The sequence below is a fragment of the Mustela erminea genome, chromosome 6 (genome assembly GCF_009829155.1).
Source record: "Mustela erminea isolate mMusErm1 chromosome 6, mMusErm1.Pri, whole genome shotgun sequence".
Lineage (NCBI taxonomy): Eukaryota > Metazoa > Chordata > Mammalia > Carnivora > Mustelidae > Mustela > Mustela erminea.
This window is the reverse complement of record NC_045619.1, coordinates 50,741,408-50,759,196: the sequence shown is the minus strand read 5'-3', so window position 1 is coordinate 50,759,196 and position 17,789 is coordinate 50,741,408. Positions and strand designations below refer to the sequence as shown.

The 17,789-nt window shown below is 41.2% G+C and overlaps 1 protein-coding gene across 8 annotated transcripts in view; it reads left to right on the top strand.

Moving 5' to 3' along the window:
* HMGA2 (high mobility group AT-hook 2) overlaps window positions 1-17,789 on the top strand; it is a 139,531-nt gene that overhangs the window by 24,705 nt on the left and 97,037 nt on the right. Inside the window, exon 4 of one of the 8 annotated variants that reach the window (XM_032347135.1) lies at window positions 10,552-11,350. The exons of the other annotated variants lie outside the window; for them this stretch is intronic. Coding sequence (XP_032203026.1) covers window positions 10,552-10,776 — 225 coding nt within the window. The 3' untranslated portion in view covers window positions 10,777-11,350. Of the gene's footprint in view, window positions 1-10,551; window positions 11,351-17,789 lie in introns of those variants that run through there. 8 annotated transcript variants of the gene reach the window in all.

Sequence of the window (17,789 nt, the reverse complement as noted above, 5' to 3'; positions counted from 1 at the left end):
GTTTAAGCATTAACATTACCAACAAAGGAAGTGCAGGCCTGACTAGTTTCCAGACGATCCAGAAATTTTCAGTCTTGAGGGTGCGCACTATTACGGGAACCACCAAAGCCCAGGGAGGTGAGGGAATTACCCTGTTTAGGAACAGGGAATCATAAGAAGATAGCTGATAATGTTCTCTAAAGGAGCATTTGTTCTGCCGTCTTTTATCATTCACTGTTCCAAATGATTCTGAGGTCAGGGAAGACAGATACCAGTGCGTGTCAGAGGCTGATCCTACAGTATCATTTCCTTATTCTAGGATCTCCGTCCCTACGTTTTCTTTATTGTCACTATTCTCTTAGAGGACCCAACTTGAATGTTCTCCAGACTCCTTAATGGAAATGGCTGAAGCATCTCTCATTTGATGGAGTTGGACAGTATGCACATGACCATCTCCATGCCCCCCTGCGTCGCCCCTGATGATGGGTGCACACCTTATGGGTTTATCAGAAAGAATGGAAAGCCAATGTGTGATAATACTGTCCATCCTATAGCATTTTCATTCTGTGTTCTCAGTAAATTTAAAATTTTTTTTTTTTTAAGATTTTTTTTATTTATTTGACAGTGAGAGAGGGAACACAAGTAGGGAGACTAGCAGAGGGAAAGCAGGCTTCCTGCTGAGCAGGAAACCCAATATGGGGCTTCATCCTAGGACGTTGGGATCACAACCTGAGCCTCAGGCAGACACTTACCAACTGAGCCACCCAGGCACCCCAGATTTTAAATGTCTTGTTTAAGTGTAAGTAAAGTTTGGTTTTACATTCTTTATTCCCCTTTCTTGTCTTTGGACCATATAATTCCTATGTGCAGAGGGTGAAAGCCAACTCATTCTCAACTCTAATTCATCCCCTTTGCATTCCTTGCATTGCAGTGGGATAGAGTTTAATGACGTTCTGTTTGGATTTGCTGTGTACAGTGTGTTCATTTCCAGGCTATCAAACCAAGGCACTGGTAGATCTTGTGTGTGTGTGTGTGTGTGTGTGTGTGTGTGTTTATCAGTAATGCTCTTCTTCCGGGGGTAACTTACGACATGCGAATTTATCCATGAATCAGTCAGGCTTAGGACTTTGTGTGTTGCTTTATAACATCCTGTTCAGACAATAAATGAGCTACACAAAAACCATTTAAAATCTGTTTTAAACTTAGGTTGAATACAAGACAAAAATCTGTAAATTTTAAATTACAGATTTAAAATCTGTAATTTTCTAAACAATAAAACGGTGACTTAGTCTAACACATAGTCTTAATCTGCTTTGCCATTAAATCACTAATCTCAGTGGATATCAACTGGGGCTCTTTTCAGTCGTTAACACCTATGGGAACAAAACTGCTCTATTATCTACCTCTTAAGCGTTCCTGAGTATTCACAGAGAGCTAATTCCGACCGTACAGTAAGTACCACATTGTTTCCTGCTATGATGGAGTGAGTGAGCTTTTATATTCATTATGTACATTATGGGATTAGTAGGATGTTCAGCTTGATTGTATAGTTGGAGAGGGTTTGGCCATACATGGTCAAGTCACAGTATGAAGAATTCCTTGTGCCTGAATTTTTTTTTTCCCCCCGAAAAAAGGAGTTTTCTGCCCAGGATTCTTAAAATGTGGTATGTGTTCATCATTGTTACTTCTGATTCTTTTAAGTAATTATGTTCCCATAAAAATTTAGTGTCCCCCATTTGAGAAGCTGACATTTTATATCTGTAAGGCAAGCACAACTTTTAAAATCAGAGTGAAAATTAAGATGTCTTATTTTGAGGTTTTATCTTTCTATAAAATTTTTGAGCCTGAGAAAATATTTCTATTGATATACTTACGCTCTCAAAACTATCTTTGGTAGAAAATCTCTTTGTATGTGAGAAAAAGCTGTCTAGAAACATGTCGTGAGTACCCTTGGTCATGGTGTGCAAATTTAAACACCCGCCTGTCACAGGAGGGTCTTATATTCAACCTAAATTTCTCCTTGCATGGTTCTCAGTCCATTTCCTTTTGTGTTGTTCTTCTTGGTGATAGAGAACAGCTGGTATGTCTCTCTTCAAAATAATTCTTCTTGCTTAGGGCAGTAAAAGTGGACACACTTCGGATCTGGGTTTGAGTCTGGGCCTTAGCCCTTACCAGCCTGAAGTCGCCATTGCTTCTCTGAGCCTCAGTGTCTTCTTTCGTAAAACACAGCTCATACTCCCTCCTTTGCAGTTTTAGCCAAAGTGTCCAGCTCCTAGCAAATGCACAAAATATAGTACCTTGTATCATTAGTGTTAAAACCTGCGAGAATTTATGAAGGCAGCTTTTTCTTTCCCATGGTAACATTCCCAGATTTTTCTGACTTTGTCTTGTGTTTCTAAACTGCGAATCTTGGCTCTAAACGAGACTTCAGATGGTATTGTCGATGGAAGGCTAGGTTTGCAGTGGAAGGTCTATTGGACTTGCTTCCGGAGTTAATGAATTTATAACTCTATGTCCTTGGATAAGTCACTTAACACCCTGGAGCCTGTTTCCTCAGATGCAAGATGGGGATGACAAGTATCGTATCTCCTGAGGCTTCCTCTCTGGGTTGTAGTTAGAATAATGGAAAGAAGTAATGTAAGGGTCACAAAGCACCATATAGTCATAAGGTGATTGCAGTAAAGATAATTGGCAATTAAAATTTAATGCTTTATAATAGGGGGAATGAAATTGCTTGTTGTTTATATACCTTATTTATTTATTTATTTTTAAAGATTTTATTTATTTATTTGACAAAGATATCGCAAGTAGGAAGAGAGATTGGTTGGGGGGGGCGGAGGCAGGCTCCCCGCTGAGCAGAGAGCCTGATGAGGGGCTCGATCCTAGGACCCTGAGAGCATGACTTGACCCGAAGGCAGGGGCTTAACCCACTGAGCCACCCAGGCACCCCTCTGGCAGAGAGAAAAATTAGACTCCCTTACTTTCTCCCTTTCTCCTCTACTCCAAACTTTTAAAACTCAGGTCACCATCTTCATCCTCGCCTTTGTCCTACATAACAATTAGGAGGCATTTGTTCTTTTTCTGTTTCCATTTTCATCTGCTCTTTTGGTTGGCAGGCTAAATGGACAATGTTCAGAAGTATAATGACATATATTAAAACAGTTCCAACAGGATACGATTCCACTTGTGTGCAGAGTGAGTGAGTCAACAGCAGTGTTGGGTGAGGTTCAGAGGGGGGCCAGCCAGGGGATCAAAGTGTGTGACTAAAGGGGTAAAGCAACCCAGGAGAAGTGGATGAGCAGGGAAGGTGTCTCAAGTGATGGACATTTAAGGAGAGGATTATAGATTCGTGTCTCCTCAGGTAGTCACTGCGGAGTTCCAAACAGAAGAATGGCATGCTCAAAACACACCTGAATGAGAAGGGAAATTTGGGGACCCGGAGCATCCCTTACAGTGGAAGTGACCTTGGAGGTTGCAGTGATCCCAGGCAGTAGATGGCAACCCGTTTCTGTAGAGATGCAGTCTAAGGGGGGCGGTCGGTCTGTGGAGAGCTGAGGATGTGGTGTTGGGGGAAACCAGTAGGAATGCCAAGTGCCTCCGCTCTGAGGGTCATCCAAGAGAGTTAAACTTGGGGGAAAAGAAAGTAGAGTGGACACAGTGATATTCAAATGAATATTTCCATTGTTATCTTCTTTTAAAAAATCTACTGGATATACAGTTAATGTTTCTAGAAGCAGCTTTTCCCCTTATTTGTATCATACTCATTTTTTGTTTTGTTGCCTCAATTCAGCTTGGCTTTATGTTTAATTACAGGGCTGAAAGAACTCAAGTTTGGGTAGCAGAGAGTGGATTTTGGTGAAACATCCCTGTTGATTATGTTACGTGTTTGTGTATTCCAGTCAAACTAGCCACAACGATCCAGCTGTCCATTTGGGATTTGTAGATGCTGCTTTCCTGGGGCCCTTTACTCCATGGCTGTCTGTGACCTTAGCCACTGAATCATGTAATCGTTTTTGGCCTCCTAAGCCAGTGATTCTGAGTGGGCAGAGCGGTAGTGTGATGTCATGTCTGGGGCACGCGCCTGTACCCTCACCACACATGGGTCCCACCCTTCCTGGTCTAGGCAGCTCAATACACAGTGCTTGGCACATAGTGAGTGCTCAATAAATTTAGTTGCTTTTCCTGTCTTTCTCTGGACCTCAAGTAGGAAGATCCAAATTGGAGAACACCAGTATAGCATTAGTTCCCCGATTAAAATCCAGAGGGAAAGCTGAGGCAGATGTGAGGGAATGCAGTTCCAGACTCCAATTAATCTACAGAAGATGATCACACTGGCCTACAACGCACAGCTTCCCATGCTCGTGAGTCATAGTGAAATCTCTTAAGGGATGAATGACTTTTAACTTAATACAAAATTGGTAAACTGTGTGGAATATTGTGACACTTGAAAGTATTCAGTATGAAAAATAGCTGATGGGGTACCTATGTAGAGATATATTGTCTTCTCCCAACGTGGTTTGGATTTTAGTGACCTCTCTTCTTCTCCCCTAAAAAAAGATCAAAAGGAAGGCCCTCCACATTGTTTCCAAATTCCTAGATAGGAAAAACATCAAACTAGAAAGGCCCCTTTTGAGAACCTCACTCATTCATATTTTTTTAAATATCAAAGTTTCTTTCTTGCCCTTTCTCTGGCAGAGAGAGAAATTAGACTCCCTTACTTTCTCCCTTTCTCCTCTACTCCAAATTCCAGCAAATGTAACCTTATCGTTCTTGTTAACTCCTATCACTGTAAATTCCTCTGCAGCAGTGAGAAATTATACGCAACAGTCCCTCGTACACTTTGCCCGGTTGCCTCTCCATGGTGGTATTTTGTAAAGCTGTAGCACAGAATAGCGCTAGGATATTGCATGAACACAATTCACCCATCATATTCCCATATTCATATGCTTATTGTACTCACATGCGTGTGCATCAGTGAGTATTAAGTTCTCTACAGTTTTACTACCTGTGTAATTCATATATGACCTCCAGAAGTATTCTCTTCTAAGACTGTAGGTTGGTTGAGAGTTTTCAATATCTCCTATGATGACAGACATTAAGCGTCTTCTCTTCTAAGCATGCAAAAGCCTTTTGTGGCTGTAGGAAGGCAGAGAGTGGAAATCTGGCCCCTGGTTCCTATCTGTGGCTGTGTAGTTCTTCTTTCACATTCCCTCATTAGGAAGGGCTGGCTGGCCCAGCCAAAATCATAGGTGGGCTTGGCACACAGCTAACTATTTGCCTGGAGTAACTTAAGCTTTTGTACGATGTTAAGAGTTCTGCCAATTTCAGAGGCCAGGAAGCAAAAGAGTTGGCCTCGTAGGGTAACACACCTGCTTTTCCTGAGGCCACATACAACAACAGGCTGATTTGAGTACCTGTTTGCCCTCTTGGGATATACTGAAACATGTGTCCAGAGTCCTGAAGTTGTGGAGAAATACTTTTCTCCCTCTAGAAATCCATTTCACACAGATTTTGAATGTCCATGAGAACAGATATTCTTTGGGGAAATGTCCTGTTAATTGTACTTTGGCGATCTGGGCCGATCTTTAGGACGAACTGCCATAGACTCTTATTAGCTTGAGACCTGTAGGAATATCCCCATTTGAGAATAACACGGTAACATTAGGTTTCCCGATTAAAAAAAAAAAAATCGCAACTCTCTGTCATACACACGCAATCCCTCTCTCTCCCTTTCTCTCTCTCTCCCTCTCTCTCTCTCTCTCTCTCACACACACACAGCATAGTTGTGCCGAGGTACACACATTGGCAGATGGCCAAGCTCCCTCACCAGCTAAATATATCAGTCTTGTACTCCTGTCTCAGAAACACTGGATTTACAAGTAGTTCAAATGTTGAGTATTAACATTGGGTGACAACAAAGGTCTGTCGTATCCTACTGGTCCCTCTGAGTGTTTGATTCGGTGACCACATTTATGGTGATGATGGTGATGTTTGGTCATAACCAGTGAGCAACAGGTTGTGAATCTGATCACCGTGGGTCCTTTTGGAGAACAAGGTTAACATGTTTGATACCACTGTTCTGTCAAAGCCTAAGTCCCAGCTATGCTATGGCATATAAAACGCTTCTTTTCCTCTTTGGACTAATCCTTCTCCTACTGTCACTTTATTTTATTTTATTTTTTAAGATTTTATTTATTGAACAGACAGAGATCGCAAGTAGGCAGAGAGGCAGGCAGAGAGAGAGGAAGGGAAGCAGGCTCCCCGCTGAGCAGAGACCCTGATTTGGGGCTCGATCCCAGGACCCTGAGATCATGACCTGAGCTGAAGGCAGAGGCTTTAACCCACTGAGTCACCACCCAGGTGCCCCTCTTACTGTCACTTTAAAACCTCATGATTTATGAGTAACCTTCTTTATTTTTGTTGATAACAATTATTTAAACCAAAGCTTACTTTTAAATCAGCTGGAGACATTTTGAGAATCTCAGAAGTTCAGAAAAAAATATATATTAAAGAAAAATATTAAAAAGAATGTCAGAACAGGCTGCTATGACTTCCATAGCAAACACCCTTGGGCCTTACTTGATCCAAATAAATGTGGTCACACTGCTGTTGTGGCCATGGACGTGGTGAAGGAAAGCTTACATTTCTATATCCTGTTGTCTGTCACTGAGGTCTCATCCAAGCTTAGCCAAAATAGTGATGGGGGAGGGGGGGAGTAGATATGGAATTGTTGGTCTGTTTGGTGCTTGATGTGCCCCACAGTGACCCTAGACTTAGTGGAGAGATTCTGTAGTAGAATTCTCTCATATTCTGCAGGTGACAAAATGCAAGTTGAGAACAATGCAGTGTCCAGTTCAAGGTCATTCAACCTCATCAGCTAGGACAAGAACCAGGTTTCCTGATTTCTAGTTCCACTGCTTTTCCACTATAGGGAGCAGTTTCCTGTCACCCTACCTGTCTTTCTTGGTTTTCCATTTGTAATGTTGACATTTCTTCTGATGAACCTCTTCCTTCGGATCCTGTCATTGTTTCCGGGGGCTGCTGTCACAAGACACCATGGACTTGGGTGCCTTAGTGTGACAGTAATTTATTCTCTAACAGTCCTGAAAACCAAAAGTCTGAAATCAAGGTCTTGGCAGGAACATGCTCTCTCTGAAGGCGCGAGGAGAATCTGTTCCATTGCCTTTTCCTTGGCTTCTGGGTTGCTGGTAGTTCTGGATGTTCCTTGGCCTGCATCACTCCAATCTCTCCCTCTGTCATCTCATGATATTCTTCCCATCATGTGTCTATACATCTCCTCTTCTCTAGAAAGGACTCCAGTCATATTGGATTAGGGCCTGCCCAAAAGACCTCATCTTCACTCAGTTACATTTGTGAAGACTCTATTTCCAAATAAGGGCACATTCATAGATACAGGGGAACTTCAACATTTTTTTTGGGTGGGGGCACAATTTACCCCCATAGCAGGTCTCTTTAGCTCTAAAACCATTTTTAGAACTGGGTAGGTATTTGTAATAAACAGTGAGAATCTGCAGTGAATTTCATTACATGTAAAGCATCGTATCCAACATTTGTAGTTTGTTACAATAACACATTGAAAAGATTTATAGACTGCTTTGGGTGTGATTTTTGGATTAATTCCCTACTTTGAAGCCATTTGTTGGGCCCTGTTTATTTAAAGGAGGGAATGAATAGACTTAAAAACACCTAATTTTCATCTTAGCCTAGAAACCAGTAAATCTGTGGGTTTCTGTGGGGTTTTTTATTGTTGGGTTTTTTTTCCCTTTTTTTTTTTTTTTTTTTTTGAGTATTGAAAACTATACCTCAGAACACCAACACTGTATTTATCATTTTGATCTTCAGTTATTAGATGCTTGTTTGCATGTGCTAAGCCTCTAGCCAAGATAAGGAAAAAAACCCTGTTGGGGTAATAAAGTCTAGAACAAATGTTTGCTATATAATATTTAATGGGATGTGTACAATTTTTAAGTAAGACTTAAAAAGAAAGAAATCTTGTTCTCAACTGTATGCATTTCCCTAAACTTCACTAGTTGAATATAATAATTTGTGTTCACAAACAGGCTTTCTGACCTGATTCTCTTTGATCAGCTTGAGAGAAAATAAAGATCCATATAACCTTAATTTGTAGCTGTTTTAAAAAATATTTTTTAACCAAGTAACGGGAATGGATGCTGTGTCTTTTATTAACTCTAAAAGAAGGATTCCAAATATCCCTTTAAATTAATGTCTCCTAGCATCAAATATACTTCTTCCCATAAGGCTAGTCCCAATTTCCTATAATCTTACAGACCTAGGAGAACAATATTTTTCCTTCTGTCGTTTTGATAATTACGTCCTCTGTGCTCAGTGGTGGCCTATTAACTAACATGAATACTGTGGGCTTGCAAAATAGCCTCAAATTTCCATATATTGGAACTGTGAGAATTTTCTGTAATGGTGCTTTAGCAATAATGATGGAGGTGCAGGCATTTCCTGAGGATTAATGACCAGCTGGGAGGAACCAGTGGCCCTTGGCTCTGCCTCCCAGCCAGCCATTAATTCCAAGGAAATGTCTTTTGCTAAGGTCGTTATTGCTATTACAAGCTTAAAATGGAAAAACATAATGGGCGTATGAGTTATTTTTATGGGTTGATGCAGTTTCCAATGGTATGTACGAATTTGAAAAAATGAATGTGTATACATACAATAGTAAGTCAGATTGTTTGAATCATCCCTCAGTATTCCACGTTTTATGACTGATTTTACAGTTCTCAACCTTTACCACTTAAAAAAAAAAATCTGATTCAGTCATTCCTATGTGGGATCGAGGATTAAAAGTGTATTCAGTAACTTATTCGGAAACACCAGTTTCTATTATCAACTTCAAATAATATTCAGGTTTTATGTGTGTTCTGAAGTGAAAAAAGAGTTTATTTTCCAACTCGTGTTAGAATAAAATGCTGCAAGAATATTTTTTTAACCCTGGAATAATTTTGCTGCCCCTCTTTGATTTCTCTCTATCACTTACATAACAGACAGCCTTACATTTACACCTTTACACACTGAATCCATAAAAAAGCAGCACACAACTTTGTTACTCAACGTTTCACGAGGTTTATGTATATAAAATACTCCAATATTTTGACGCAAAACACAAATGCCCATAAACTCCCAGACTTGAAGCCAAAGTGTCAAAATGTTGCCCCTCTTGCTCCTCTCTGGTGCTTTTGAAAAGATAGCCCTTTTGGCATTTCTGCTTCCGATCTTAATCAACGGGCCCATTCCAATGTTTTTATCTAAATTATTAACAGAAACTAATCTAGAAACAGTCTTGAAAGGCACAAAGAGAAATCTTGACAACCCTACAGTATTGCCATCCTTGAACTTGTGGGAAAACGTGGACTCTATCACGCAAGCACAATGCCCGTGGACCCTTTTTATCTCTAATACCAGCTAGTGACGCCATGTTTATCAAGGTTAGTGGTGGAGGATTTGAAAAATCAGATTTGTACTTAAAGTAATAAGAATCAAACTAAGAAGTCTTATCCTTTTGGTCCCCAATTTCTTGTCCCATTTTTCTCCTTCTTCATCAGGTTCACTTAACAGCCTCAAGTAGGTGTTCACATTGACGAACTCATGGGCAGTCAAACTTTCTTAAGCCTGTTTTGTTAAGGTCTTCAAGTGTTCCAGCCTACTTCTGTTTTCCTTCTCCTTCACTTTTGGCATCCATGAAAACCTTAGATGTTGCTTTGCCTCTTAAACCTACCCCTCTGCTTTCTGTCCCTGTTGTTGAAGGTGCTAGGATTCTCCCAGTTCTAGAGCAACTGTTCCAATAGAGCTTTCTGCGATGAAGTAGGTGTTCTGTATTTGTGCCATGCAGTATGTTAGCCACTAGTCATATGTAGTGACTTGAATACTTGAAGTATAGCCAGTGCGTTTGAGGAACTGAACATTTGACTTTATTTACCTTAATGAATTTGAATTTAAATGGCTAAAAGTGGCTAAAGGCTACTGTGTTGGATCATACAGTTAACCTTTGGATCCTTCATGTCTCTGCTTTCCCTCCATATCTGCCCTTTTTTACCTTTATAATACCTTGTACCGATTCCAATTCTAATTGCCACTGGCCCCTAGAGGAGACCTTAATGCCCTTCAGCTAATATTTTGCCATATTCTGCCTTTGATGTCTTACCTAATACAATACGACAAAAATCAAATAATTTTTATAAGCCACTGTGCTTGGACCTGGAGGAAGTTCAGTGACAAAGAAAACATACTCCTAGTCCTCAAGGAGCCTACAGAATAGAAAGAACCTGGGTGAGCAGACAATTTATGGTTTGGCAATAGCCCAGCGTAAGTCATAGGTAGGTTTTCCTGAGTTTATAGCTTTTGGATGGGAGATATCACAAAAAAAAAAAAAAAAATCTGATTTTATTTCTAAGGGGTTTGCTTTTGCTTCCAAACCATTTTTAAATAAGGTGCTTCATAGAGTATAAAGCTATCATCTCTTAAAATGCCGTACTAGTGCCCATTGATTAAGATAACCATATGTCATGTTTTTTTTCACGACAGCCCAGTTTGTGCCTGTGTTCCAGAATAGTTACCAATAGCATCCTCTCTCACTCCCCAGGATGCCCTATTTGGGGTGGGCAAATCCTTATGACTACCCTAACTACATTTGTCTTTATGTGCTCACACACGCCTTGTACTTCCCATAATCGCATTACATTAGTGTTCCTTGGCTGCTTCCAGATTATTCTTTCAGGTCATTTCTCTAGCCAGTCATTCCTCTGTTGACCAACTGCCTCATTCGTGACTGAATAAATTATAAATTTTCCAGGTCACATAGATAGGACCAGTTAGCTCTCTGGTTACCATTTTCCTCATAGACGTGTAGCCGGACAAATAACCTTCCTATTCCATCCACAGAACATTTTCTTACCTTCGAGTTCCCTAGAATTTCCTTCTCCCACATTCAACTGCATAAAATCTTCCTCAACCTTAAAAGTCTGGTTTTGACACCAGCTCTTTTCAGGAGGTGTGTCTCCTGCCACCCTTAGTCAGACGCACCCTGACTTGTCCCTGGAACATGAACATGTCATTATTAATGCCTTGCTTACAGTATTATCCATTTTCTCTTGTCCTGGTAACTTCTGAACCTGTTTTATCTTTGTTTACCAGTTCCGTAAGCTCCCCGAGATGAGAGAGCCATGTGCTTAGCATTTTCTTCAAAACTGAGGACAGTGGTATACAGTAGTTGCTTAATACACATTTGTCAGATGAAGAAACAAAGTATATGGTTAGGCTCCTTAGGTCATTCCCACAAGATGATTGCTTAAAACTGTGTGATTGCAAGCTAAAAAAAAAAAAAAAAAAAGGCATTTTCACAGTATTATGTCATTAATTACTATACCCTGAAGAGTAACTACGACTGCTAATCTCTTGGATCCAATACTGAGACACATAAATATAAGTGACATTCACGCTGCTACCGCGTTCAATGAGATTTCAAAATAGAAAGTACACTTAGAAGTAGATGTTGGAAAAATACCTCCAGGGGCGCCTGGGTGGTTCAGTGGGTTAAAGCCTCTGCCTTCGGCTCAGGTCATTATCTCAGCGTCCTGGGATCGAGCCCCACATCGGGCTCTCTGCTCAGCAGGGAGCCTGCTTCCTCCTCTCTCTCTCTCTCTCTGCCTGCCTCTCTGCCTACTTGTGATCTGTGTGTCAAATAAATAAAATCTTTAAAAAAAAATACCTCCAAAGATTTTAAGTGTGGAAAGTTTTGTTAGGATTACTTCAGGATAGGGGCCTCGGGCCCCTGGCTGGCTCAGTTAGTATCACATGTAGTTCTTCATCTTGGGGTTGAAAGTTCGAGCTCCACATTGAGTGTACAGATTACTTAAAAATAGAAATGTTAAAAATTAAAAAAAAAAAAAAAAAAGGACATAGTCTAAGATGAAGCTGCCAAGCTGGTATTGACAACATGGTGGCGTGTTCTTTCCACAATTGGAAAGAGTTGTGTCTGGGGGAATTTTCCTCTAAATAAAAAAAACAAAAACAGTGTGTCTGTGATTGATTTTTTTTTTTTTAAAAGATCATTTAGAGAAGCAGCACTTGCTGATTGGAATGGATGAAACAGAGTTCCTTGTGGCAAAGCTTGTATGTGAACGTATTTTATAATTTTCAATCATTTTTTAAATACATGTGGGTCACTATGGAAGACTGAGTTCAGAAAATAAATTAGTTTTCTTTTTCTAAATATTGCCACGGTAGCTTCATATCTTTTCAGGTCATGTCAAGTTTTCTTCAATTGGTAAAAACCTACATACTTTATGTGTTTAATTTATATAACATGTATGTCTGTGGTAAACACAACGATAAGCTCTTAACAGAAATTCAGTAAAGGAATATTGTAACTATTTTCTGAATAGATAAAACTTTAAAATTTTATATAGCAAAACGCATTTTTGCAAAAATCGATTAATGTATGAATATTGTGGCTAACTCTACTGTGTGATTTTAGCATTTAAAGGCTGAAAACAAAAGAATAAGCATTGGATATGCTTATTTTTTCTCATAATCTTGCAACAGACTTAGCCAAAACCCACCCACCAACATACACGCGTGTGCCCGCGCATGCGCGCGCGCGCACACACACCCCACACTACCTCAAAGAGGAGAAAATGGCTTTCTCTCCCTCCTTCTCTCCCTGCATCCCACTGTGACTACCAAGAGGCTTAAATATTTTAAATACTTTTACACTTTTATATGACCCAGGAATTGAGGAAAAACTCAGTATCTCTGAAAGTATATTTAAAAGACTGTTTTAGAACAATTAATCTGCTTGTACAAAACAGAAGCCAGGTGTTAGAAGTCTGTTGTACTCCAGGCATTGAAACAGTGGGAAGTGTCAAGGATTACAAGCTTGCCCCCACCTAAGAGAAAAACCCATGAAGGAGAACAATGGGTTTAGAGTTCCAAGTGCAGAGGAAGCCCTTGCATTCTCCGTTGTGGACATGGGAAGCTTGGGCAAGGGGGTGGAGCTGCAGATAGAGCTACGCGGCCACTGGCAGCAGTAACTGAAGCCGTGGTTGTGGATAATGATCTCGAGAGAACGTGGAAAAAGAAAAGCGATGCAGAAAGTGGAGAAGGAGGGGAATCTGGGGGCCGTGGCAGGCAAAGGAGATAAAATAGGTTGTCCGCTAACAGTGGTGGCATGTGGACCCGTGCTCCTCATGGCATGCTTCTCCGTGTCTCCCACCAGACACAGCACCTGTGTGGGGTTCCTCGGCCCCTCTTCACCCACGCTCCGCTTGCGATCAGCTCGTGATCGTTGGCCTGCTTGCTGCTTCCGTGAGCTCATTGGAGGCACACGGTGAACAGCAGTGAACCCTAAATCCTGGCGATGCGTTCGGCAACTCAGAGAAAGCAAGGGAATGAAACCAAGGAGAATCCTTTGAGGGCCAGATCATGAATTCATGTCTACGACATCTCCTTAGCCTTAGCTGGAACGTTAAGGTTTTGTTGCACTGTCAGCTTTACAGAGCAGAGGATTTCTCGGGGTTTCCCAAAACACTTTAGCCAAATCGGGCACAAGTGTAAGTCTTGATTCCAGCCATTGTCTTCCCCTTCCTTGCTGAGGTGTGATGTGTGCATCTGTAAGCAAGACTGAAATGACCCCGGAGGGTTTTAACAGACAGCCTTGCCTTCAAGGATTATTAGATTTCAAAGCAAAAAAAAAAAAAAAAAAAAAAGGGCAAGAGGATATTCTTTGCATGGATCAGACAAGGAGAAATCAAGTTGTAATTTGGGATTCATTCACAAGAAAAGGTATGGGAGGTTTTCACATGAATAGGACAGTAAGAGTCCGGAACAGCCAGGCTCTGCGCTCAGCTCCGACTCTCTGACCTGTAAGGGGACTCTGTTTGTAGGACATGGTAATTGCAGCCTTCATATCAAGCAGCGCGAGGTTTTCAAACCTTTTATGGGTGTGCAGCTTTTGGGTAAGCCAGTGACTCCTCGCGGGCTTTGTGCTTCCACCCGCTTTTGGCCAAGCAGTGTTAGTAATCCAACGACAAAAAAAAAATTCTGTAAAGCTAATTACAAAGCAAAACTTTAACTTCTCCAGATGGAGGATGGGGTACGCAAATACACTGAAGGAAAGAAACATACTGTTTCCTGTGTTGTGGTTCTGCTGCCTTAGCACAGTTGTATGAATATTATGGGTGTGCAGTAAACATTTATGACCATATTTAGGTCCAAGCGGCATGTGGGATTTTGTGTTAGTAGTTGCTGATGAGTACCACAACTAGGAATCCTTTATATCTGTGGTATCCATAGTAACTAAGTAGGGCCCATTTCCATTGTGCTTATTAGCTTCCAACCTGCTGGCCATGCTTAGACTCTGTGGGCTCCAGGAATCCTAATTCATATAACACCCCGGAGAGGTGGGTAAGTGCTTTTCAGAAAAGCAAACTCAAGCAAGGGATTTTAAGAGATTTGAAGAATGCCACATAGCAGCCAAGATGATAATTTTTGACTCACCTGTTAATTTCATTGAGTAGTGCTGTAAAGCCAAAATTACATATTCAGAAATGCAGTTATGATTATTAGGCAAATAATAGCATTTTCTGGCACCTCTTTGAAATGTTACGTTGCTGGCTGCATTGTTGGCTGTTTTATAGGTAGCACAGATTTACCTTGCCTTTGGCAGAGACTACTAGATTTGCCATTACTGGTCATGTTATTTTTAAATACAGGGAAACAGCATACTAGCAAAGCATTCTAAATTAATGACAGTAACATTAATATTGTAATATTAATATATTCTCTTTCTTCCTAGGACACATTGCAAATGATTCTATAGGGTTTATATTAAACAAACATAGCACATTTTCCTGTAGTTTGTGGGTGCTATGGTCTCTTGAGCACGAGCATAAAACTTGTCAGTGGCCGATATGCCATGGTTTATTTAATTGTAACTAGAAATATCATGACCCATTCTTATTCACATCCGCTCTTTTGTACATTAGTGTAATTTTGTTTGATTTCACAAGGGTGGGCTTTCTATTTACGGATAGATTCAAGACCATTCTATAATACTTAAATCCTTACAGATAGATTCGAGAGCCTTCTATAATATTTAAATCTATATGCCCTAAACATATTACAGCTGTTGTTTTAAAAAATTATGATATTAAATTGAAACCCAAGTTCATCTTCAGACTCTCTAGAGTTTTCAGATTTGAATGGAATCGAATGTGGGATGCACCAGAGGGGCATTTTTTCATTTCTCTTTTGCCTAGATGCGAAGACATTGGTTCTAAACACTCTGTGCGTCCTCATCTGTTTGTCACTGATATTGAAGCTTTAGTTGCTGGCTGAAATGATGGAGAATCGAAGCTTGTGAACTCTAGGGATCCCACCAAATGATAGTTCCTCTGTGTCCATAGAGGATAGACCTCTTTATTGGAGAGCAAAAGAGTTGACCAATGTAGGAGAAAGAGTGGAAACTTAGTCTTGCCCGTAAGGAGACCTGTATCTTCACTCACTCGCTGATGTTTCTTATGCCTACACTAGTGCTGGGTAGACCCCACACTAGTTACTGAGCTACACTGGTGAGCAGTTCAAAGCCTTTGTTTTTCTGGATCTTACTTTCTAGAGAGAGGTTATGAGCAATCATCTAGCTCCCCCCAAAAATAAAAATGATAATTTCCAACAGTGATAAGAGTTAGGAAGAAAAGTAAACCAAGTTAATATAACGGAGAAGAGTGGAGCAGGGGCGGCTGCGTTAGACTGGACTGTCTGGGGAGGTATCCTGGAGGAGTGGCTGTGTGGATTTCGAGTCTGGAAGAACAAGATGGAGCCAGCCTTGCAGCCGGTAGATCCGTCGGCCTGTATTAACAACAGATGGGAGGAGGGAGTTAGGAGAGGTTAATGGAGCATTCGACTTTATTTTTATCCCCTGGGTTATGAAAAACCCGATGGGGCAGAACACCCAAGGATGTGTTGCAAGTATCAGAAGAGGGAAGTAAAAAAGTTGAGAGGATTCATTCTGTCTGTTTGGGTGATACCTGTGTGACTGTGTGTAAGCTTCAAGGTGAAAGGAACAATTACTTACATTTTATTCTTTGGCACAGACTGAAGAAAGCAATCAAAGTGGTCATTAATGAAAGTAGTTGTTCTTCTTTTTAGCAGTGCTAACTTGGGGGAAAAAAATCACTCAGCTACGTTGTAGCCAGTGGGTATCAACACTGCTGGCATTGTGCCCTCTTTACCCATCTGAGTCAAATTGTTCTTTCTGCCGTTGCTTTCTCTGTAGAAATGGGGGGAGGGGAGGAATGGAGGAGGAGAAGTCAGTTCTAGTTTTCTGGTTTCTAAACACCGCAGAAGAACACAGTAGAGGAGAAAGCAGAGGGTTTCTGAAGAGGTAGAAGTAGGTACGTGAAACTCCTTAGTGATGGGTTAAATTACTGTCTCATGTAATAACTAAAAAAATTGACGCTATGAATTGAGGATGAGCCATTGTTCACTGGCGCTTCTGAACATGGTTAGTGCCAGACTGTGTTGAAGGCATCCAGTTGTCCTGTCTAGCTAGTGTCTAGCTAGAAGTCAAGCCCACTGAAGCCCTGAATTCTTTTCCAACGTTTTCTCTGTTGAGAATATTTTTGCTTTGGGGCACAAAGGCAGCATGAAAATCTGGAGACCTTCTCAGGAAGGGGAACCTCCAGGAACTTGATCTGTCCTGGGGAGAGCCAGGATCCCGTACCCTTGGAACGGCATCTGAGCAGGAGGTGTCCGAATTGGCTGACCAGTCCTCCCTCAGTGAGTGTTGATTATGTTTAAGCTACAGAACTAATTACTGTGAAAGGACACAAGGAAAGAGAAAACCAAAACCCTCTCCTCACAATCCTGACAAATCGGTTGGACTGAGCACACAGGAATCAACAAAAGAGCCCTTCTGCCAAATTCCGGTTGTGTAAAAAGGGAGGATGGGAGTCTGGGGGGGGTGGGGTCACACAGACTTGAGGCGGGAGCTGTTAGTCGGTATTGTAAGGCTGCCTGTGGGAGAAGAGTTTCGGGTGGAATCTGGAAGGGAGTGAGGACAAGACTTAAAATACACATAAAGCTTGCCGTCTGGACAAGGCTGAAAGCAGCTGGAGGGCAAGGATGTAGCTTCTCTTTCTGACATATTCCCTGCAGCCCGTTACTCCACAGCAGTATTGACCAAGAGCTTGAACGATGGGCCTTGGGCGCTGTGTTGCTAACCCTATGAAAAGCTGGCCTTCCACTTTGCCACCAGCCACAGCGCAGAATGGTCACAGATGTCACAGGCACCTATCGACCTGTCTCTTTGTCTTCTGATGTCCTCTCCCTTTGGAGCTCCTTCTTCCTCCAACATTTCTCACAAAGCAATCTCTGCGTCTGAGAAGGAACAAATATGCAGTAAGCTCCTGCAGCTGGTCTCAGTAAAAGGGGAGAGTCTGTTGATTGCCCCTGGAAATGTAAGGATCTCTTGTGACAGTGAAGTCTCAGGAGAAAACCAGTAGTTAAATTGCTAAGTTCTTTGCATCTGAAGCTTTTTTCACTTACAGTGCAGATAAGTGCCTGTTCCAGCAGTATCGTGTTTCTGACATCTTTGTTCTGGCTTCGTTTTTTTTTTTTTTTTCCCTCAAAATGCCATTTTCATTTGTTCTTAGAGTTCAGAACCTGTCAAATAGCTTCTCTGAGCCATAGGTGGTTTTACAGAGCTCATGGAGAATGAAAAGTAAATGTCATCCTGGAAGCAGTCCACTACGATCAGGGAGGAG